Here is a 25,699-nt window from a genome sequence, read left to right on the forward strand (position 1 = left end):
GTGTTTTAGCTATGGCTGAGCAGTGCTTGCACAGCATCGAGACCTTCTCTGTTTATCCCAGTGCTCCTAGCAAGGAGACTGGGGGTAGGGAGGGGACACAGACAACACAGCTGGCCCCAAATGACCAAATAGGTATTGCCCCAAAGCTTCAAAGTTTTATTTCATTTGTTCTTCTGATTCTCTCCACTAGTTCTGTCAGTGGGGAACTGAGTGAGCAGCCGGGTGGGTGCTTAGCTTCTGTCCAGGATTAATCACCCACAGAAAAGCACACCGAGACATGGGAAAAAATGAGCAACACTGAAAATTGTTTCAAATCTTAAAATCAAACCAAACCAAAAAACAACTGATACCACTGGCCACTTATATTCAGGTTGGTTATCTTCAGATAACCAAATAACCAGATAACAAAAAGCTCTCTCATCTTCTTCAGTTAACAAAAAGCTACTTATGCTGCTCTATTCAGACAGTTTACTACATCATAATTCACGTGCCATCTTTTCTCCTAGCTGTATCTTTAAAAGTCTTTTCAGGTATTAACTTGGGACAGAATACTCCTATTTAACACCTGAAAACACTGATAAGAAAATAAACAAGCCTAGGGGTAACAAGGGTCTCACACTTGGGCAAAAAATGTTTGTAGATAAAGACAATGTTTGGTGTAACCTACACTTTCCTTGCTTTCCTCAGTGCTTCCCCCCACCCCAACACACAGGTAAGGTAAGGTAAATTCATATCAGGTTTAGCAACCTAAAAAACAAAAAAAAAAAAAAAAGAAAAAGCAACCTGTATTTACTGGCACTTCTTCACACATTTCTTTTTGCTACACCCATCCTTCCTCCCTTTTTCCCCCTTGACTCTTTACACAGTATTTCAGTCTGCTTAAATGATTTGAATGACAGACTTGAAAGGTAAAGCACTCAAGTTTACCTTTTTTTTTTTTTCTATAGCAACAGAGGATGAATGGAAAGGGAATAAATGACACAGTAGTCCTTTTATACCCCCTTCTTTTTTTCCAAAGGCATTCTTTTTTATTCCCCTTGCTTTCAATTCAACCCATTCACAAAGGATTAGCATAACACATCTTTTTATGCTTGTAAGGGTTACAGCTGTAATCGCTTCACCTCATCACTTTACTTAGAAATCCTGTCTCCAGAGGAGTAATTCGATTACTCACGACAATCCAACTTCTGCCTAACCAAATAGAAATTCATTATAATGCTGTGCTTGTGCATCAGTTTACTCTGAGTGGATGGAAAAATAAAACCCAGCAACCTGAATAGTTGGTGTGAAAGGAAGAACGCTATTGTTGCCTAACAAAAAACTAGCAACAAAAGACAGAATGACTAGCAGACATTCCTAGTCTCACCAGCATAGTAGCCTCCAAACTAGTAATGACCTGTACCTTTTAAAGGCCTTGGGTTTCAAATGAGCACAGAAAGTCTATAAATTGAGCATCAGTTTGCTTCAAAGTGACTAGTTTTTACCAGGTATTGGGTAAGTGTATGTAAAAACCTGAGACAGAGCTTTTGCACAGGCTGAAGAATCAGACAGGAACACCTTCTGTTGGTGGGAAATATCTGAATATGCACTCATGCTCATCCTTGCAAAGGCTTCTCTTGCCTTCTGCTTCTGAAATTCCAAAATGCACACAATGATGATACTACCTATCTGCCTGCTACCATCATTAGCAACTGACAGTGGATAAGGACAGAAGAAAAACAATAAGAGGACAACTGGCATCTCCAAATTACTTCCAGTTGTCCATATGCCCACAAGCATGAATCTAAGAAAAGCTCATGCTGACTGTTGCACAGAAGGATAGCACTTGGGGCAGAAGCACAGATGCCAGGATCATGCCTTCTATTTAAAAGTTGAACATTTTAGTTTATTTTACATTATTTCTGTAGAATGATTTAAGAAGACCAGATATAATGAAATAAGTTCTCAAAGGCAACATTTGCTATGCTTAGGTTTAGGATTATTAGGGTCCAGCTGACAAATCTTTAGCTGTTAGACTGACTTAGGTCTGTTTTTAGCTTTTGGAGCCCATTATCATCTACTTGATTTTTATTTCCACAGATTTCTGTAGATTTCAGCACAACATATGGGTGGCATTAAGGGCATTAACAATTTAAAAATTTGTATCATCATGATAAAAACACAGTATGAAATGTATTTGGAGTTTATACATATACCACTTGTGGTCAAGTTATATGTTGATGTGTTCATGTCTGCATTAAGAAGGAAAACAGAAAGCATCTTGTTTACAGTATCTGTATCAAGTAAGCATTCCAGACTTAGCCATGAAGAAAGTAATTCACTGTGTTTGCTTAAGTCTGATTTCTTTCTAATCTGGATTTTTTTTTTTTTTAATTAAATATTTTGCTCTTTTACATTCTCATAGGCACTTAACCTTTATTGTGATGTGTGTGTACTTTATGGTGACTGGAAATCAATAATAATTCCTTTTTGTCTTGAAAAACTTAAAATATCCTTAAGACAGCATCTTTCTTCAATACCACCCATGGGAATTTACTAATAATCATACTGTTAGAATGGAGAGGAACTGAGCTTGTGGAATAAAAGCCAGACTTTAAAATGAAAGAAAGCCCTCAGAGCATAAAAAGAATAGGTGGCTATTGTTATTTTGCAAGTTCCTGTTTAACATACACACAACTTCAATAACAATGTTCACTCCATAAGGGCAAAGTATCAGCATCTTTTTCCCTTTACTCCTTAGCTAAAAACAAAACAAAACAAAACAGAGAAGAGAGCAATCCTCCAATCACAATCGCACACTCTGACCCTAGTGAGATATCCAGGTCCAAGGGGGAAATCTACAGCTAGGCAGAGAAATGAAGCATGATAGTCCCAGTGTTCAGCCTTGAATTCATAACACACCTCAAGAAATGGAGTGAACCATTCAGGTAAAGTGCATACATTCTCTTTTGCCTCTTGACATCTCTTGATTTGCCATTGCTTTTTTTTTTTTTCCTGAAAATTAAATCACAATATTAATTTCTACAGGGGTGTGCTGTTGAAGAAACAAGTTGTTCTGCTCACAGATGAGAACTTCTGCCACACTGTGCAGAGAATGCAGGCACAGTTAGGAAGGGCAATATTATATGTTACAATGGAAAAAAGACCTTTCTGTTTAATAACTTCCACCAGAAAAGTGGAAATACATCATATTAAACTGGACATTAATCATAATAAAATTTATTCACAAAGAGCATAATGCTTTTGGTAGACACAGTGGAAAAGCCTCAGCACAAACATGAAAGCATGGATTCATATTTCATATGCCTTATCCCAAAATAGAGACAAGTCTTCAGAATGTTTAACCAAGTTACAAAAGATGTTGCAGAACTGTAAACAAGTTAGCTACCTCATGCTTATCAGATACAGTACTTCTTATTCTTTGCTATTATATCTTTCCTTGCTTTGCTGTAAAACATCTCATTAGACATTCAGTCAGAAGACAAAAACCCCGTAGTTTTTAAAATTAATGCTACATAAACATTGGACAGTAGAAAATGGCTGAGTATCTTTTCTCATCAAAATGAATTTAAAGCACAGTAGTCAGTTTCAAAGTGGAAAAAAAGAAATGTATCTTAAATCTGTGTTTAGTTTCTGGTTTAGGGAATTTTCATGTATCTTTGTGTCTCAAAACATTTATACCACAATATAAATTGGTTCTAACTACCTTAATCATGTTCAAAGAGGGAATAGCTACATCTTCAGAGGGGAGGGAAAAAGATAAAAGACTTTCAGTCAGCTTATCTTGTATTATTTTATTTCTCCTTCAGCCTAACAAATGGGCAATGACAAGTGTACGTTACCTTCTTAACTCCACATACATTTCATAGGAAATTACACACTCAATGACTACTAAGTGGGTTTTGTAGGAAAATTGGATCAGTATCGGTGCATTTCCATTAGCTGGTATCTCTAAAGGTAATCTCCATGAACCACTTGGAATTGGAGTCAGGACACAGACCCTCTCTATCTTACTCTTACCAAAATGATGTTGAGTAAACTGGTAAAACAATATATTTGAATGCTTACTGATGTTGCTGTATCTGTTTTCCTGGAAGATCAAGATTTAAAATAGCCTTTTGAATACCTCAGTCATGCTAAATTTATTTCTTTAAACAAAATAAGTTCCTTAAACTATTAAAATTTTATGATTATTCATGATGAAATTACTTGAAGAATGCTATCATCAGAGTCTCAATACACCATATATTCAAAGTCCAGTTGGTATCATTATGATGATTCGTTGCAAATCTTGTACTACCAGCACTGGGAATGACACACCTTTGCTTGATAAAATACTTCTGTATTGGGCTTAAGAGCTCTCCATTCATGTCCAAAAGGAGAATGATGTACAGCTGATGTGCTTTGCTTTGAAGAGAGGTCAATGAAGCCCAAGCAGTTTTAAGAAGTTAAAGTTTATCAAGTTTTATCACTTGATAAAAGCAGCACTTGTTCGTTATTGTTTTGAAATAATACTCAAGTATCCTACTCAGCAGATGGACACATCCTAACTGCCCCAGACCTAAGAAGGAGTAATGACAGCTATCAGAGCTCTATCATTCTGGCTCATGTCATCTCAGCCATGACAGGGACTGCACCCCAAGTTCAGACTCACTCACAGCTTTATTATGAGGGCCTAGCTATGCACATTGTGCTACGTATCTGTCCAAACTGCTCACCGTGTCTACAGGCTGGCTGGTGAATGATGAGGAAGTATACACTTGCTCATGCAGCAACTCTGCCCAAGTGGCTGTTCCTCTTCTCCTACAAGCTACAGGCATCACGTTATACAAAAGTCTACCAGCTTCAGGTCCAACAGCTGGGTCAGCAGTCAGACATCAAATCTGCAAGTACAACATCCTCACACTATACTCAAACCAATGCAACTACAGTTTCTGTGAACAACAAGGGCTCTACAGAGCTTTCCTAATCACAACACAAGGTGATATGGGAGGCCTGATGTGAAAAAGTGAACTATCGTTCCTTGTAGCTGAGCTTCTGCTGGTCAGATGACTGTGCTCCAAACATTCCAGCACTGACTGCCTGTGATCTACTGTGTTACATTATGATCTACCCAAGCAGCACAGACTTAATCCTTGAACAAACCAAATTGTGTTATGTAAGGAATTGCTTAAATTTGCCTGAAACTGTTTCTTGAATGACCTTAAAATTTTACTTAAAAATAAAGCATAAAAGATTTGTACTTGCCAAAACAATTGGTTGTATTGGTTGCAAGCTGGTTGTATTCCATCTCTCCTATAAAATTTCACTGTCTGAATTCCACCACTACTACTCAAAACGGGACACGCAGGAAACGACAATTTCTGTTGCTTGATTCTCTGCATAAACAAATTGATTTCACTTTCTGAATCTGAGAAAACTGTTCAGTTTGAATTCAATTTATATTAGCTAGCAAAGCTATTTGATTTGGCTAAACAACATCATGCTTCAGAGCTTATGCAGAGCAAGCAATATTATTTTATACAAAGGCAACCAGATTACCAGTTTTCATATTTGGACAGGCATATAATGAGATTCAATTTGCCCTCTCAGTCCCTGAACTGCCAGCTAGTTGTGTTGAATGAGCATTTCTAACTTCTGTTCAAAACAAGAAATAGATTTGCAAATAGGTAGCGCCTGCCACAGATAGCTACCATCCCTTCCCATCTTACTGTGGTATTATCTAGGCTGAAAAATATAACAGCAACAGGTTGGTAACAGCAAACACCTTGCCCTAACTTTAGATATCTGTTCCACAGTTCAAGTGATGAATCAAAAATGTAATCTAACCCTGATGGTTAATATCTGATGGTTATTAATGGGGACTCATCCCCTATACTGTCTCCCTACCACTGATATCACTCGCTAAACCATGTCCCTAAGTATTACATCCATGATGAAGCACCCAGTGCTCAGGGTTCACAGTCCAGTATCTTACAAAGTTTTACACCAGGGCAACGAACAATAATCCTCTCGTTTGGGTGTACAAGAAATTCTGTGGAAGACGAACACATGAACCTAAGTCCCTGCATGAATATTATGGTTCTATGACTTCAAGCAGAATGGGAACTATCTAAAAGCCTTTCTAAATTTTAGAATAACATAAAAGAATAATACCTACAGGATTAAATCTTTAAAACTAATCAGTTGTAAGAAACACTGAATGACTATGAGAAAATCCATTCATGTCTGCAGAAAATAATGACAGAATGTTGAATTACCCGTGCTTCTAAAATTTGTTAGAAAACTCCAGGGAATGCAGCATGGTCATTTCAGAAAAAGAAAGATAGTCTTAATTTAGCAAAATCTGAGAATTTAGAAACAGATTAAGGATTAACCTGAAGTTTGCTTATCTATGTATTTTTTCCTGTAATGTGTCAATGAAATAGGAAGACAATTTAGACAATTCTGGATGGTATTAGTGTACATAAAAACTACGGTTCACAATAAAACAATGCCTGTGCTTGTGCAAATAACTTCCTTCCATATGTTGAGGCAATTTTAATGCCAACTGCAGTAATTGTAGAATTCCCTTTCTCTCCCTCATATAGAAAAAGAGTTGTCCTTTTACTACTCTTACAAAAAAATCTTAGCAAAAACACTGTCAACAGTTCTGCCACTCAATGATCTGCTTTTTCTATCACTGTCTGAGGGTCTAAACAATAACATATAGAAACAGAAAACACATTTTAATAATATTTCTTCTTATCATATGATTTACAAAATAACATGATTTACTTCTTCCATATGATATACTTCTTCAGAAACACGATAGCACAAGGAATGGAAAGAGAGTGATTATGACACTTGTTTGCCATCAAAACATAAGGATTTGGTTTTATTGTCAAAGAAAGAGACCCATTTTCATGATACTGTAAAGTGTACAGCTGTAATCTGTTTCACCACCATCTTCACTTATGCCATACAGCACCATTCTGATTTTATTTGCATGCCATGATGGTGTAAGTACCTATTCTCTTTCAGAGCAGAAAATCTTCAGATGTAATTTCCCACACTGTGAAACTGATGACACATAACTGAGTATTTGCCTTAAACTTCTCCATTAACCACCTCATCTGAGCTTTTCTCTTCATTTTAACTACCCATAGAAACTGGCTTTCGGCAAATTGTTGTCCAGCATGAGAACTAGCTAGGTCTGGCATAACTGCACGTACTGTAATCTTGCTTCTGCATCAACAATTTGTCAGCAATTTAAGAGCACAGCATCCGAGGTAACATCCTGCAGCTTTGTGGCAGCAAGGGCATGAAAGCAGTGCACTGGAAATGGTTTGGACGCTTGATGTGGAGACCATTACTGGTCCAAGCTTTAGTTTTGTAGCCATATAAAGAATGGCAACAACTAATGCATAATAGACGTTTACTTTCGTTTGAAGCCAGATGTCTCTCATTTCAGACATGCTGCTTTAACATCCTAAATACTACACTGGCTTTTGCTATTCCCTGCATGACTTTGCTCTCAACTGTGGTGTTTTAAAAAAAGCACACTGCTGAAGTGACAGAGCTGTTCTCCCAGATTTCTGTAGTCAGCGCAGACTCCTGCCTCAGGATATTTTCCACCACAGCAAGGTTAGAGCAGGACCCCTTTTTTTTTTCTTTCTTTTTTTTCTTTTTTTTTCTCTCTATGCTAATGGCCTGGCAAGCACTTGGCAGAGGGGCTGAAACAGTCAACAATATATCGTCTGCTTACATATGTGTGAATAACCAATACTCAGTCATCAGCAAAGAGCAAGTAACACAATTCAGCAGATATATGACCTTTGATTTAATGTTCAGGTTAAATATTCTGCCATCCATGTGGTATTGAACGTGGACACTTTTCCTGTTGACTCAACAAAGGAAATGTCAATCCAAAATGGCAAAGGATGCAGACTGTTTTGTGACCTCTTTGACAGTAAAAGGGTTCTGGAAGTCCATTCTGATCAAGAACCTTTCACACCACGTCACTGTGAAGCACGAAGAACATTCAGTCCTTTCCACATTGCTGAATTTGCACAAAAGCCAAATGCTTCCAAAGCTGACAGCATGGAAATCCACATACTGGGTTGCAATTCCGTTCTCCATATTTTGTATTTACCTGGCTACAAAAACATTTCAAGATGCCTGTAAGATGCTTTCTGCTCTGACATATAGTTGTGTGATAACCAGACTATTTCTAGAAAGATCCTCCCTCCTGCAAGGTCCATCTGTATATCCTTCTGGTAACGATCTTTCTAGAAATAGCCTGGTTATCACACAACATCAGAGCAGAAAGCAATCCATACTCCCGAACTTCAGAGTAATCATCTCCGTACACAACTGACAAAGCATCAATCTCTGTATGTGAGCAATTTGGCAGCTGTGCCAATCAACCATACTGACTTTCTCTGCAACATATTTGACAGTGTTTAGGAAGTGCTACTATGCTTGGCAATGCCATCTCTTCTTTCTAGATGACTAGCTGTAGAACTTCATTTAGCACTTTGTCAGAGATGACAAGCAAATAATTTAATAAACCCTTGTAATGCTCATGCCAATGATGTAAAATTTCATTTAAAAAAAGTTAATGATCATATCAATGATCTATTTGCCAAATACACGATTTTTACTTTACCAGTGCTAAGCCATAATGTAGTAAAGAAGCTGCTACTATCTCAACATTGTATGTATCTATCTACTGTTTCTCATTTAAGGGCACATCTGAACTCTGGGACAACAATGACCAGGAAGTGCTCAGAGCACAGTATCATTACTGGAGTGCCATTTGAAGTTTCATTACCACTTCTAGGACTTTCCTACAAACTTCCAAAACCAATAAAGGTGTGCATATTAAAATCTTGCAATATAACGCACCATTTATTGGAACCAGTTTCAAGCATGACTGATCTTCCCCTCATCAGTTTGAACTGTAGCTTCTGTACTGGCACTAATGATGGTAGTAAGAAAACTGTATGTAGGAGTATTTAGGAGTATCTAGCATCAGCAACAGTTTGCTTTTTGGGGTACAGAATTCAGCTTGAACATCGGTAATGTGTATGGCAAAGCCTACTGCCAGTGTCAGTCTTCTGACATGCCCACTCATGTGGAGAAAGCATTGTTCCAGCTGCATACAGACTGGTTGTAAACACAGTGACTCTTAGAGTGCCTTTTGTCCTCCTTTCTTTAAGGAGGAGAAACAGTGCTGTCCCTTAATGGGGTGGCCCTAAAGCTCCACTGCTACACAAACAATGCAAACTCCTGTTCTAAACATGCACTTGAGATGACTGTGATGGGCTGCCAAAGGCAGCAATCTCTGCCTGTACTTTCTTCAAATCCAGACATTACCAGAGTCCATTTTATCCAATAGTATAGTTTATAGCAGTATAAAATGAAAGTGGACACGTTGTACAGGTGAAATTTGGCTGATGAACCCAGTCCTAACTGATGATGACAGTTCACCTTCTCTAAACACTTGCAAAATTACTTACATCCAAAAATCATCTTAAATATGACACAAAGAACATAAAGAAATCAAGGATTTTCTGTTGCAGTTAAGTCTAAACGTTCTTGTAAGAAAAGTAAATTTCTACATTTATGTCTCCATATTCTTTAACTATGAATGCAAAACATTCAATGTCCACGATCTGATTCAAGAAGTAATATACTCATTAGAGCTGAAAAGACCTAAGAAAACAGGCACCTAGTATTAAAGTATAAAGCATATATAAAGCATGTATCTTACATGCTAAGGTACTCCTCCTCTTAGAGCAGCAAATACATCATCTTTCATTCTCTAACATTTAAATATTAACTAGAACCCTCTATCTGAAGTTGTACTTTTGAAATGCTTACTACTTGGTTCCTTTAAGTTTCCTAAGACTTCGATTTGCTCATAGCATCTGCATAAACTAATTTGTTAATCACCTATAACAAAAGAAATACTGCAACATTTTAAAATCAAGGAAAGCTAACATTTATTACATCTTTGGATTCAAACTTTCCTCATGCTGATTGTTGATTTTTTTAATATACTGCAATTTTTTATCACTAGTGTTTCCATCTACAAAATTATTGTTTTTTGTTTAAAAAAAACAACCAACAACTATTAACAACCAATCAAATTTAATGCAGCAAATTTAAAACATACAAGCAAATACATGTAAATTTAATATTTGCATGCAATAGACTTATTCACTATGGAAATGTCTTTAAACATAAAGCGCTCTAGGAAAGCTATTAGATTTATTCATTATATTTATTAGATTTTTTTTTAGTGCCTTTTTTTTTTTTTTCTTCCCTCACCAAAAGCAGTAAACTCCTCTTTCAAAAATAGTAATAAACCTCTATTCTTGAAGACTTAGAAAGGGGCTGGAAAGTAGAAACTAATTCTGTTCATAATTACTCTGAGTTAAAAGAAATGGTTCAGCTTTAGCTGATGGACAAACTTAAGAAGTTGATTATAACAGGAATAAGTTGCAAATATTTTTAAAGCTTTTCAACTAGGAACAGGGAGAGTAAAAGACTGCAGAACTTTGTTATTTTTTTCTGCAACTACATGCAAGGTAATTTTTAGACACTTCTTATACTGCTTTCCTCATATGTATTGTACAAGAAGATAACTGTATTTCCATAAGCTCAGGCCATGCTACAACCACACACAAAAAAAGGTAATTCAGAGATTTTTATTTTTTTTTTCTGTTACCCTTGCAAGGAACCCTTATTTCTTAAGAGATCTCAAGCAACAAGCAAAAACAAGCACTTCTCTTCAGTATTTTCAGTTCTTTCTTAATCTAGTTCTTCATATATTTTCAGTTCTTTCTTATTAAAAAAGAATGGGAAACACATTCTCTGAAAATTGTTGTCCCATTCATATCCACCTGGTAGTTTCACTTAATAAATTTGGTTGTTATATTAAATTCCTTTTTACTCGAATAAAAATTTGTTAAATTGAATGCCATGATTTTGCTACTATCTGCACATATGCGGATATACCCATATTATAGGTTTTGTGTCTGGAAATCTGGAGGCGTCTTTCTGTTAACAGCTCTTTTATAACCACCATCAAATATTCCATGAAAGGATCATACAATTTTTTTATTTACAATCAAAGGTATCACTTATCAGAAATGGCAGATGTAGTTGCTCTCAGAGTTACTGCAATTTCACATACAAAAAGGAAAATAAGCCATGCTAAATTCTGTTTCCATCTTTGGAAAGCAGAGCAAGTTAGTAAAAATGTCCTCTTTGTGAGACAAAATACATTATGGAAAATACCACCGAAGTTTAAACATATTTAGAGCTTTTTGGTATGAATGAGCGAAAGGAAAGATATGACATAGGCAATATCTTCATTCTTCTCTATACTTAGATTGTCACATAAGTCTCCAGCACCTATTATGATGGTACAGCTAAAAGTCATTTTAGGAGCATTGATCCAAACATAAAAACAGCACTGAAGGGAGCTTCATTTCATATATGTTTAGCTTCTGATATCTTCCCTCATTTGTGCATTAACTGCTAAGACATATATGAGCATCCTGCTACAGGAGGTGATTTGACTTTCACAAATTTCCCTGAGAGCAGAAACATCATCAGGAACAATTTCAAGGAAATAATTATGGTCTAGACAGATTTATGACTTCTAAAGACCTAATCCAAAACACATTAATGTCAGTGAAAGGACTCCCATTGACATCAAAGGCCTTTGGATCAATCCCCAACTGCTATGGGAATGAATTCAGAGCAATAATGATGGTGGACTAAATGCACACTTGCAGTTGAAATGTTACCACCCAGACCTTTTTATTTCTCAAATCAGATTAAAAAGTAATTTTCTGCTATTTCACAATTACTTCCAGATGCGCATCATCTCAAATGGCATTTTCATCCATCTGTATGAACCAAACATGCACAGAGATGGAGAGCTCCTATGTTGCCTGAACTAGTAATACAAATGAAAACCACAAGGGAAAACAATTTTGGAGGTGAAAAAGTTCATGGTTGAAATGCAGAGTGAGAAACTTTGGACTGCATTCATCACTTCTAAATACTTTGGGATAGAGTTGCCAGTCCCACTAGTACTTTATTTACTGCCACAGTGGATTTCTTCTAATTAAATTTTCGATATTTTTCTCTAGTCTTCTAAATAAAACAAAGCGATACACGTAAATCAGTGTTAGCCTCAAACTTGGCAGCCTAAAAACTGTCAGAAATGTCAGCTTCATATATCCTCTGCTTAATAACAGTTCTGCTGTCCCTTCTGTCCTCTTATATGTCTATTTACATGCTAAATAATTTGAAGCATCACTCTTCTCTGACCATGTTAATTTCATTCTGTTAGCAGTTGATAAAATTTTAGATTGTAAAATGCCAATGTAATGTGCTTGTGGAAACCCATTCAAATTTTAACACATTCAAAGTCAACTCTAAGATATGACTGATCAGTTATCAACATGTGTTACTCTGAAGTGCCTGTCACAGAAATGGTGCCTTTTGAATTCACTCCTCTAGCAGTACCTTGGTTAGGCAGGTTCAGTTATCGTGTATTCATTATGATATGAACATACTATGTACTGATTGAACTCTGCCTTAAAAAAAATTAGTTTTAGGAAGTTTGAGAATTTTCTTTAAGAAATTATATGCAACACCTTTTTGCTGAGCAATACACGTTCTGCAGCATCACTCCATCTTTCAGTTCCTAATGAATATCTGACCTTAGTCTTCCTTCTTTTTCTTCCTTCTTCAGTTACTATGTGAGAAACTAGATTATTAGTGACTGCTACCTAGATTTGAAAAATAATGAGGTAAAGAACAATTAAGTTTTTTATAAAAAGAAAAAATAATAATAATAATAATAAAAAATGATGGTGATCACTGGTTACTAAGAGGAACTGAATGGGAACTGAATTTGGCTTGACAGAGGAAGGCAATACAGCTTAAAAGTATCCAAGGAATTTAAACAGTTCAATTGCTGGACAATAATGAAAATGGTGCTTTAGATATCTTCTACCCGCCATCTGCACAACAGGGAGTTGATTTTAACATGGTTTCCTTAAGAATCAAAGCTTATGTGAACAGATTGTATACGTGGGCAACTTTCATACCCTCTCACCACATCTAATAACTTGGGACTCTCTTGGCCAATTCAGTCCAATCTGGAGAAGGGCAAAAGTCACAAAGTCATTAAATTCTTACAAGCTTTGTGAAAATAGGTGTCCAGATAAAGGGGGAATCCCATTATTACCCTAAATCAGGGCCATCAAAGAATCACTCTGGTATTCATTCTTCAGATGCAAGTACACATGAACTGCTCAGGGGACGACTTTTTAATCTGTTGCTGTTCCAATATTTTCTTCAAAAAAATTAATTCAGTGTATTTTAATACTCCAGACACTAGTAAAACTCTCAGCTTGCTCTAAAAACATCTTTTCAAGACATGCCAAAAGCAGCAACATATTTAGTCATGATTTGGCACCACCTTTTAGATGAGTTCACACTTGAGTACATTTTGTTATCAGAAATGTAAGAGAACATTGCACCTGGAATATACAGATTGAAAAAGTATGAGAGCTTTAATTTGGATTTTCTGACTTTCATTAGCTTGATACCAAGAAATAAACTATTGAATCAATTCTCAAAGGCAGAAGGCAGCATCTGGGAATGATATGTGCAAAACCTTCAATGCATTAAAATATGTATGAATTATCTTAACAGAAGACTGCCCAAACAAACAAACAAACAAAAACAAAAAAATCAGGTGAATAACAACTTAGAAAGTCAAATTATCAAGATTATAATTTGGGGAATATGAACTTTTCCAGCACGAAACCATGACATTACTAACATATTTTTTCCATTTTTACATCTTATCAGTGTGAAACAGGAGCTGTAAAATGCAGATTCCTTAGGAGACATAACAGAAAAATTAGTTCAAACCAGGCCCTTGAACAAGGTAAAAATGACAGAGATTCATTACTTGCCAGACTTTGCTAGTAACACTGAACTTCACTACCAGGGAGATTTGTCTTACCTCTGTATGCACCTTTAATTTCCCCCACCCTCCAAACCAGCTCTTAACAATTTTTAATGCTTTTTAGATACATTTAAGGCAAAATTCAGTTTGACTGGCCAGCTATAGGCTGCTTCAGGTCACAGGAGATTGCACAGGACTATGAACAAAGGAGACACACAGGACTATGTGTATCTTCTTTTACTGAAGATACACAAGGCAAGATGAGACAGTTCTCTTTTCCCTATATTTATTTCAGTGGGTTAAAAAACAACCAACCAATCAAACAAACAAACAAAACAACAAAACAAACATTTCTGATGGATACACTAAACATGCAACTTTTCCTTGGTCAATGATTCAAAGCATACCTACATACAACTGAAGTATCAGTGTAAACAGATGAATATATTCATGAAACAGTATGTTAAGTACACTTTTCTTCAAGCACAGCAAATAATGTCATTATTTTTGTGATGAACGCACAGAGAAAATTTCCTTATCAGCTTCTTAAAATGATTCAGAATACCAGCGTAAGTTAGTTGACAGATATGAATGCATGTGACTTTGAAGTGATGATGTCTAACTAAATGCATTCTTTCAGAGCACAAGAAAGCATTTTCATATAATGTTGCCTCCCCCCACATCTCACTTTTTATCAATAAAAGTCAAGTCAGAGTAAAACATATTACTTTTTAGTTCCACATTCAAAGAGTATGGTACTGATGTATTGGACAATGCCTCAGGAACTGGAACAACCTCAGGAACATGTGTCTTTAGCCACCGCAGTGAAGCCAAGATTTATAGCACTGCGGTAAGAAACTTACTACTCATTTTCCGTTTCCTTCAGACAAAAGTAATTTGTGTACACATGACTGCTGTGGGAGAGGAAGGCATACAAGCAACCCTCATCAGGCTTCTTGCTCCCATGAACATTGCTTAGAGACCAGTGGCCTGAACATGGTTAAGTAATTTTCTCATAAGCTAGGTGAATTCCTACCTCATTTTGTTATTACTATCCAGAAACCTTATGATAAAAGAACCACTGCTCTCCTCTTCCCCCTTTCATATTTCTGCAAAATCTAGGCTATTTCAGAGAGAGAGTCTTTTCAAGACTCTCCCTTGACTCAAATCCCAGCAATACATGCTTGAAGTACATAAATATTTGTTCATGCAAATATACTTAAACATTTAATCATGTCAGGGAAACATAAGAAAGATAATGCTGATGTACTTTTCATAGGAGACTTAGCTCACAGTTTGAATTTCCTGTTCTTACTAGCTTCCCCCACTTGATGAAAGTATTAACGAATCTTGAGAAGTACATTTTACTTTCCAGTTTCTCAAGAAAACATTTTGTTGCTACCACCTCACTAGAGGCATCAGCTTTTAATTGGAACAAGTTTTAAATTGAAAGAAGCAATTGAAAAGATGGTGCTGATGTGCCACAGCAGTACTTTAAATGCCTGCCTGCTCATATCTAAAGTTGTTTTTTATGCTGAATATCAATATGCAATTAGAAAGAGACAATGTTAGCAGTGCTGGGCCTCTGCAGAGCATTGCTTCAGCATTTGTTAGGTCCTTTCTTGCTCATGCTGCTGGAGTCTTTCAAACAACTCATGTTGACACAATCAAGCAACCACAATGAACGGCTATAAATACAGTCAAAGCAAGAGATAACAATAAGCTGAACAACTAAGTCCTCATTTGAAGATGAAACCGTATTTTTGAGTGAGCAGTATGTGATTAACCTGCTGTATGTGGGGTCAATATGATTTATTCTCACAGCTATGCAGTCAGCCTTAGCTTTGGGCTTCACTTGCTATAAAAGACACAAGCTTTCCTCAAATCACTCCTCCCCTATGCCTATATAACACACTATGCTGTTACGTACAAAAATTAACTACCATGTCCTTCATTTAAATGAAGGAAAAGATCTCCATCACTTAGAAATAATTGTTTGAGAAGAGGAGAGAGGAAAAAGAAAAGCTGTCCTGATTTTGTCTGATTTTTGTCTGAGTATTGCTAGAACAGTATTTGCCTGGCCCAATACCAAAGAAAAAAAAAACGCAGTAGCCCATTACATTTTAAGACAACCAAGTTGTTCAAAATACAGGAATGGTGCTGGCTTTGGTTCAATCATTTAACAAAACCATCACATTTCATTAAAAAGCTACTTTGCTTGGGGGGATGAACCTCTTACCTTTTGTAGCTATTCGAACACACTGAGTTTTGGTTTCCTGTTGAGAAGGGAAAATTAAAGAAAATAGTCAGAGCAGGTTCCTTTTTCTTGCCCTCCCCACTCCATAAATTAGCCCTAGATCTGTGAGCAGCTCAGGGACATTGAACCAGGTGGCTCAGGGCTTTGGGCTTAGCAGGGGAGAAGGCTGAGTCATTTTGCCTTTACAGAAGCAGCAAGCCGGATGATACCTGCCTAGGCACTGATCTGTGCCATCCATGAAAATAATGGGGAGAAAAGGTGCAGGACAGCCCGGATGTAGCAAAATTACAGATAAGTTAAACCAAATGGAAATTATGCCATAAGAATCCAGAGTATGCAGTGGAAGAAAAGTGGGGAATTGGTGGTCATATTTATTTCAGGGCACAGAAACTGTGAGCCATGTAGCAAAAAAGAGAAGGTACATTTGTTCAGCACTGTGCACAAACTGAATTGTTTTGTTGCATCCGGACAGTCTCAGAGTCACACGGAGCACATTGGCAACCCTCTCCTTCATGCTTCTGAGGATGGAATGAGCACAGAAGGAGCCCAGCTATCCCTTCACATAAAACATACTTGATCTACAACCTATATAGTCTGCCCAGGAAAGACAGTGATTTGACAGGGATGTGCTTTCCAAAGACCTTGCATATGCAAAGACAATTTTTATGTATTCTGATTTTTTTTTTTTTTTCCCTTCAGCAATTCGGTTTGGTCAGCAATTGAAACAAGTGAACAGAAAAATGACTTAGTTATGCACACTCTGTACAACTTGAACAAACGAGGGTCAGTCATAAATGTATTTTCTGACCTTTTTGTAAAACGCAGTTATTTTAAAGGCAAACACTGAAATGGCATAAGGGTGCATGAGAGGATGCAGGTGCTACTATATTAGATCATTCTAAACAATACTATTGTGTAACTAGAGAATATAATAATGAAGCTTCATTCTATGAAATATACTCCATCTAGTCCTGCTACCCACTGCACTGCTATCCCAATGAATCCCTGCAGCTCTCTCTCCTGTTGATGATCCCTGAGCAACTTTTGCAAACACAATACTTAAATAATGAGTGAAGTAGTGAGTGAGGGTTACCATAAGTGCTCCATAAAGACAGTTTTGCAATGTAAACAAACATGCATGAAGTTTATCCATTATAATCTTACCTAACCGGCACTCTCCCCACTTATTAGATTTACTAGTCCACTTTTGTTCAAAACGTCTATGAATATCACAGTGTAACTCTCATCCCAACCCTACAGTTTATTTCAGAGCATACTTTACTTCCCCTTGACTATTTTGGTTATCCCTGTGGTTTACAGTAAAGCACCTGTTTAAATATTCTGTAGCTCAGAGATTATCTTTCAACCACTAGATCTATGTCCTGGCAGAATGTGGTGCAACCCCAGCTCCCATAACCTCCCTCAAATCCCTGTAGGAACAGAAATACGATCCAAAGTTTTAAGTCATACCAGAGAAAACCACTTTAGTATCAAACTCTTTCACAAACTGAATTTACTTCATTTACTTATCTGTCAAAATGTAAAAGCCAAAATAAAGATCTATTTATGTATTTAATTTTTTTTTTTTTTTTTTTTTTTACTTCTTCCTTGCATTTATTTCTTGGGGAATTAAATGAATTTCCTTACAATTTAGTCTGCTGGAAGCCAACAACAGGAAAGGAAATTACATATAGAAAGTATGGGAAATATGGATGAGTAACTAGCAGTTGCTTTTCATTTTTTGCATTGTTTACTTCACATGGGTCTACAGATAAAATCTAGAGAGACAGAACAGTCTCTTCCATCATAAAAAGCCTCCAGTTTTCAAACAGTTTAGTAAATAAATTCATTAGTTCCTGCTTTTTCCTCATTTTGACTTGATGTACATGCAGTTTTCATAACCATAAGAGATTTTCTTCAAAAGACTCCAAGGCAAAGCCCTTTGTTAGCTGTGGTTTTCTTAGCCACAGCAGAGACCCCAAGGGAGATATGGCTTCTGCTCTTTTCCAATGATCCTGATGAGCATCAGCTGCTATCAATCTCGCTGTCTATCAGGCAGCTCTTTTCTGGCTTCCCTGACATTTCACATGGAGAGCCTTATAGTCACATTACAGTAATTTCCTTCTGTTTCCTCAACTATATATTGAAAAATTATTTTTTTTTAATTATCTGAAGCTTCTGTGCCTACCACCTTTTTCACCTTCCCCGACTTTCATTTGCTAGAGAGAAACCATTCGAGAACAACAGCACGGGGCTCGCAGAGCCATGGCGTTATTCCCACCTGGAGTCCACTGCGGTGTTTAACTTCCTGCAGCTTTTTTCCCTTTCTTATGCATGCAGAGCCAGCCACAATACTCAGCAACAAAGTTAAAATCAGAACACCAGGGAGGTAATGAAGGTGAGCGACAGCCAAACTTTGAATACTGCACAGCTGTAGAGCAATCCTGAAGCAGACCTTTCCATAAGGGCTCTTGGAAACACACTGTGGGCCTGGAGTTACTCTTGCTCTAGCAAATTTTTTATTTTTTATTTGATGTTCAGCATGAGACTCTCCAAAAGTTTATAACATTTCATTTGCCCACTGAGCTGCCTACTTTCTGTTTATCCTGCAGTAACAAGTGTGCAATTCCTGAGAGCTGGGGAAAGAGCGCTGGATGCTATTTACCAAGGAGGCAGAGTCGCAGCAGTGAGATTACTACATTCAGACGATTACTAAGAGAGGTATTAAACACTCATCTAGTAACAGTTACTATGATACAAGGGTGGTGTGAAATGCAAATGGCAGGCTGCCACGCTGTCATGGTACAGAAGCCAATGCAAGGATTACAATGGTGCTACTGCCAACACCCCCAACTTTGGCAGCCCTCCTTGTCACCACAGGCATGCCTTTGGCTCCTTCCAGCAGAAAGGTCTGGCTGGCACTCACCTTCTCAACGCTGCTCATGGCCTGGAAATAGATGTTGTAGCCTTTCCGAGGAGCCAGAGGGGGGTTCCAGAAGCCCTGGTAGGTCCTGTTGTCACCCACGGTGAAAGGGGCTGGCTCTGGCAGGTTCCCAGGGGGCAGCTCGGCAGCAAAGTAGTATGGGGATCCTCCACTGAGAGCTGTCTGGTAGGTGACGGGGATTTGGTAGCACTCCATAGCACCCGTTTCTCGCTTCGTGCGGTGTGGGTGCAGCTCCTCAACAACGATCTGGTAGGCACTGGCAAAACAGAGGAAAAAACACTTATCTTTAAAGGGACCTGCTATGGCCAAATCTCTAGTCTCATAAAAGTATTAATCTGACTGCTTTGTGTGAAGTCTGAAAAAAAAACGACACAAACAACAGACAGTGAAGGCATGGATGCAGAGAAGGCACAAACGTTTCGTGTATATATATATATATTCACAAATGTAGCAAAGCTATGTAATTTAGTCATTGAAAAGAAGCAGCATCTTTTTTTTTTTTTTTTTTTTTTTTTTTTCCAGGAATAGCAACAATCCAAGTATATACATATTATCTCCTAACAATGATTTTGCTTTTGGAACAGCAACAGCAACAAAATAACCGGGAATGAATCTGACTTTAAACTACAATAGATTAAACTCTTTGTCTGATAATCGGAAACATCTGAAGTTAGCGTTTTCCTTTGAAATAATACTACAGAAAGCTCAGCTTCAAGGCCCAGCATAATGACTGCCTCCAGGCTGTGCTTGAAGCACCAATTTGCAGTTGTCATATCATTAGAGACAGAATGTGCTGACAGGCTTCTCCACCTCTTGACCTTGCTGTGGCTTCTATCTTGGCTCAGAGCTATGCAGATCTAAAGTACAAGTGACATGCTGTAATACAAGCACAGATGGACAGAAATCTGTCCATTCCACCAAAATAGACTGCCTCATTCCTCTACAGTTGTCAATGATAAAATGTTACAAATTGCTGAAACAGATGGCATTCGGCCTATTAAATTGCCATCCCAACCCCCCAACACCTATCTTGAAATGGTCTGTGGCTTGGTCACTTCTCAGAATCACCTTCTCTAAATAGAACAGGTAATTATCATTCTTCTTTCTCCTTCAGGGGAACTACATAACTGCAGTATGCTACAAACTCATTACCAGTTCTCCCTGTAGAAGTACAGAACTTAGCTACTGAGAACAGGAGACAATTCTTGCATTTATAAGATAAGAATGAAAAAAACAAACAAACAAAAACCAACCAACCAACCAAACAGCTTTTTGGTTTCTAAAAACTGTATGTGCATTTATATATGTATGTATACACACATGCATTAGATATATGTATTCATATACACACATTTCCTCATCTACTTGCAGATACATGAAAGGATAGATGCAGGGCCTTATAAAAACAATCACCTTGTTATCAAGATTAGTAGGAAAATATGCCTACACATGTAGACGAGACCTGAAGCAATTCAATTAAGTGGGCAGAATTTTCTGCTTTGGTTTTGTTTTAAAGCTTTCCAAACATAAAAAATAAAATCAAGCAGAATTCTGGAAACATCACTGCATTGCTGCAGGGACTCCAAAAGGAAAGACAAAGACAATCCTCCTTTTTTTTCAGAACTTATGGGGCAACATTAAATTATTTTGTCAATTTTCTCTGCTACTACTGCCCAGAAAACCTAATAACTGTAGTGGCAGAGATGAAGTGTGATACTGGGGAATGGAAGAAATGAGAGAAGAAAAAAATAAGAAACTAGTTTCACTTCTTTCTCAAGCTGAAACAAGTTACCATTCCCTTTTCCTATCACCTAAAAAATTAAGGAAGAAAGTTTCTACTCTTTCATAGTGTCCAAGAGGAATATACAAGTCACCTCATTCTGAAACTCCAGGAGAAATGAAGAATGTAAATGAAAAAATAATGAGTTATATTTCCAGGGATCTCTTGTTTCTCATAAACTGTGAACTGAGTTTGGCTATAAATCTTCTTCTGTGGTAACCTCTGTATATTAACCATGCCCAGTTAATACAGCCTGCAACAACAAATCACTTCCACATGACCCCTGCATAACCAAAATCTTTCTTTGTGCTTCCAAATTAATGTAATAGCAAACAAATAAAAAAACAAACAAACAAAAAAACTTGACAGCATGTAAATTAGTAAAAAACATTTTTGATTATCTTGTCCCAAGGGAAGAAATTTCTGCTGGTGTTTATTTCCTCTTAAGCCTGGCCCTGGAGCCAGGCTGGGTTAAAATCACAGCTCCTGAGCCGGGCACCCAACCAACTGAGTGTACTGGGAACATAGACACTGCCTTTCTGCTCTGTGCATTCGGCAGTCCTGCTCTTGGGAGCTGCCAAAGGACTGGGACAGACACAAATTCTGCTGTCTGAAGTGCCAGGAGAGCAGGAAACTTGTCATCACAGTATCCTGCCAACTCAGGAGCACAAAGCCAGCAGAGAAAGCAGAAGGACGGGGCAACGTTTGCACGTGACTTCAGCAACCGTCCCCTGGAATATCCTGGTTGCCATTCAGCTCAGAAGTCGACATCTACCACAGTTTCTAAATTAAACCCACTTCCCTTCCATTGTATAGAATAAGGGAATAAGTGAGCTCTCTCTCTTTCTCTCTCTCTCTTTTTTTTTTTTCTTCCTAAGTTATGTATCTTTTTTTCGAGACAAGTCTCTTTGGAGACTGAAACAAGCCAAAAATAAAAGATGAAGGGTATGAGAAGAATTAAATATTAGGTAAGTCCCTTTTAATAGCTTTCTTTAAAAATACTGCAGTGATGTTTGAATCTGATATAAAGTGCATGGTGAAATTTTAAACATAAGATCACAATAAAATATGAATGTTCTAAAACTTTTTCTATTTTATATAAAAAATGTTCTAATTTAAACAAAATATGCATCAAAAATACTCCTTTCATGATCCATATACCTGAAAAACATGGAGAATAAGAAATTAATACACTTGGTGTAGCCATCTGCAGCTATACAATTGGTTTTAGTTATTATTTTTTTATTTTTAGGTAAAGAATAGTAAATGACAGAAAGTCTTCAAAATCTTCAGTAAGGATCTTTTTTTTTTCTTTTTTTTTTTTTTTTTTTGGAAAGGGAATCTGGCAGTATTTTTCATGCAACATAGTAGGCTAACAAGACACACAGGAATACAATCATTTTCCTCTGGGCCCTTTGTGTTGCCATCTGTTTAAATCCATTTACTAGCACTTTCGGTGGTTCCAAAGCAACACTCTTGTATGGTGTGTTATTCTACATACTCATAACAGTGTTAGGAAAGGACACTCCACTGGAAAATGTGAAGAAGAAGCCAAAGCTAAATATGCAGCATTCAATTGGGGTATGCACTGGCTGCAAAGGTGGTCAGGTATCACAGTTAAGTGAAAGTTTATGCACTACGCTTATCCTTGGATTCTTTGATGTGTATTACTATATCTTTACTGAAGAAAACCTGCACAACGCTTCCCTATTGATCAAGCTGACACAGAACAGTCTAAGCAGCCCCTGCCAACAGATCTTCCTTTTCACTACTCCCTAAAAACTCAGGCTCAAATAGATACTGCCATGGTGAACATGTTCATACTTCAGCCTTATTCTGACTAGGTGTTAGTATCAACTAGAGATTTCCTTCTACTCACCTCATGGAGGCAGTGTCCTCTCTTTAGATGGGCACCACCAGACTGCCTGACAGCCCAAGTTACAGCCTGAGCCCTGGGAAGTCCAACCAACAGCTATGTTTTAGCTGCCCCCTGTTGCAGTCCCATTAATTAGCCTTGTTGCAAAATGTAAACAACTTGATTCTGCATATAGAGGTATAAGAAACCCTATCAAATAAAATAAATCTCATCATTAAAAAGTTGTCCATGCTGATTTTGATCTTTGTAATCCTTATTTGAAGTAGGATTTGAAACCAGGACGTACAAAAGATTGTTTTGATGGTGCTCGGTCAGGATTCTTTAGAAAAACTGCAGTAGCAAATGTCTTCAAATGAATCACCAAAGCACCATTGATGCTACTGACTGGGATCTAATCCACTAGGCCGATGGCAAAACAGTACATGCTTCACAGAGTGCATGAGACCCCAGCCCTGTCTCCCTTTGCACTTCTAGTTTGTAATTTGGTTTAAAACTTTAGGAGGCCATAAAGCAACCTAGAGATTACACGATAACACTTGACAGGGAAGATATGATTAGAGTCATGTTTACAACTATGATGACTATGCCATGTAGTGTCTTAAAGAAATGATTGACAGCTACCCATAGATTTCATTTGGGTTAAAGAACATCTGTTTCCTGGGGGCTGTGCTGATAGAGAGGCAGAGGTACAACAAAACCTGATCATAGCATAATTCTGTTTGTAAAAATAAGAAAACAATATCAGACCATAAGTGTGTTCTTTCTTTTTTTTTTTTTTTCCTTCTTTCTTTCTTTTTATTCATTCATGTATTTATTATTTTTTAACTAGGACCTACTGCTATTAAACAAACTGATTACTTGACAGTCTACAGCTCCAGGGATTAGAAGGCTGAGTGCAAACAAACCCTTTTTAAAAAAAAAAAATAAAAATCGGCTGTATTTTTCAGTCTGTGTATAAAGAGCAGCATTAGAGTGGAGTCCCTGCTCTACTCAATCACAGCTGCAGGCACAGCAATGCATTTTTTTTCCCACCTACCTAGTAATGCTCATTATGACAGCAAGACAGGCTTGTAGTAGAAAAGCAACTGCAGTGTGGATGGAATGAAGCTTCACTAAAACTGGTCATAAAGTTTAGTGAAATGCATTGAATCAGCCCTGAATTTGTATGCTACATTTATCTCCCCTATTACAAAGCTGCCGAAAAATAACTGATTGCAATATTCGGGAAAGGAACAATGTCTTGTGCATTCCCCTGGAGAATGCTCCTCATCCAGAGTAAAAACAAAACAAGTGTTTTATTCCTAAGAATAAAGCCCGGCTTTCTGGTTATGGTGAAGGAATTATTTCCCGTGTATCCTGATATTATAAATTTAATGTAATCTCTTAGGTACTAGAAATCAATTCAAGTGGAGAGAGAAGACAAGAGACAGGAGATTCACAGAATGGTTTGGGTTGGAAGGAACCTTAAAGACCATCCAGTTCCAACCCCCCTGCCATGGGCAGGGAAACCTCCCACCAGACAAGGTTGCCCAAGGCATCATCCAGCCTGGCCTTGAACACCTCCAGGGATGGGGCATCCACAGCTTCTCTGGGCAACCTGTGCCAAAGCTTCACCACCCACTGAGTGAAGAATTTTGTCTTTACCTTTGATCAAAATCTACCCTTCTTCAGTTCAAAACTATTCTGTCTTGTCCTTCCATTGTCTGCCTGAACAAAAAGGTGCTCTCTGTCTTTTTTATAAGCCCTCTTTTAAGTACTGAAAAGCTGCAATGAGGTCTCCCCTGAGCCTTCTCTTCTCCAGGCTGAACAGCCCCAGCTCCATCAGCCTTTCTTCGTAGAAGTGCTCTAGCCCTCTGATCATCTTTGTGGCCTTCTGGACCCACTCTAACAGGTCCATATCCTTCTTGTGCTGGGGGTCCTAGAGGTGAACACAGTGCTCCAAGTGGGGCAGAGCAGAGTGGGTCAATCCCCCCTCTTGACCTGCTGGCCATTTCATCAGAAGGATGCACACTTTTCTGATAACATACTCAAACAATAGTTATTTATACTCTATCAGATAATCCTTCACAAACTATTGATTAACTTTAATATATAGATCTTTTGTGTCGCCCTAGCTGGCCAGAATGAGAAGTTCATGCCGTAGGACTGAGGATGCTGTAAGGAAAATTGAGAAAATAAATGTGAGGTGTTGTGGTGCAGGTTTCCTCAGAAGAGACTTACTCGCTTGCAAGTACGGTACAGAGAAACTAGAGCACCCAGAGTACATGTAATCCTCTAGTCATGTCCCATCCAGTTCATGAAAGAAACATGGGATTCAAGATTAACCTCCCTGAGGGTAAGTAATGTCACTGAACCTGGGGGCCCACTGCAGAGTGCACAAACATGCTGCACAGCAGTTGGTGTAGAGAAGATGGCATCACCACCATCAGCAGATCCCAGCTTTTCTGGCAGGCGTGCTCTGAGTGAGATTACATGGTGGCCCCTCTGGGAACCAGGTGCAAGATTGAAAGGATATGCTTCTGATTAGAGAGAGATAGCATGTTTTTCAAAGATGGACAGCTTTACATACAGCCAGCAGCAGGACACCTGGAAGGTTTTAAAAGCATGTACAGAGGTGCATAGCAAGTTTAAGCACTTGAGTAACTTGGAAGCATTTTCAGATCACAGGTCTGGATTCCACTGTATTAATTCAACATAAACCCTGCCTTAGGAATCTGAGTTCTGTACTAAATATAGTCCTGCACATGTTATCATTCTTCTCCCAGCAAAAAAAATAATAATAAATCCTAGGTTTGTAACAGGGCAATTTTCAAAACTCATGATGTATGGGGGTTACAATTCTATTTACAAATATA

At 37.7% G+C, this 25,699-nt stretch overlaps 1 protein-coding gene across 2 annotated transcripts in view; it reads right to left on the reverse strand.

The window, feature by feature from the left end:
* Positions 1-25,699, reverse strand: part of PTPRK (protein tyrosine phosphatase receptor type K) — a gene marked incomplete at both ends in the record, with an annotated part of 412,874 nt that overhangs the window by 57,409 nt on the left and 329,766 nt on the right. For both annotated transcript variants that reach the window (XM_084283862.1, XM_084283861.1), the window contains 2 exons: positions 16,227-16,263; positions 19,171-19,444. In XM_084283862.1, the coding sequence (XP_084139988.1) occupies positions 16,227-16,263; positions 19,171-19,444 (311 nt within the window). The remainder of the gene's footprint in view (positions 1-16,226; positions 16,264-19,170; positions 19,445-25,699) is intronic.

Source organism: Netta rufina, assembly GCF_964035555.1.
Source record: "Netta rufina genome assembly, chromosome: 3".
Taxonomy (NCBI): Eukaryota; Metazoa; Chordata; class Aves; order Anseriformes; family Anatidae; genus Netta; species Netta rufina.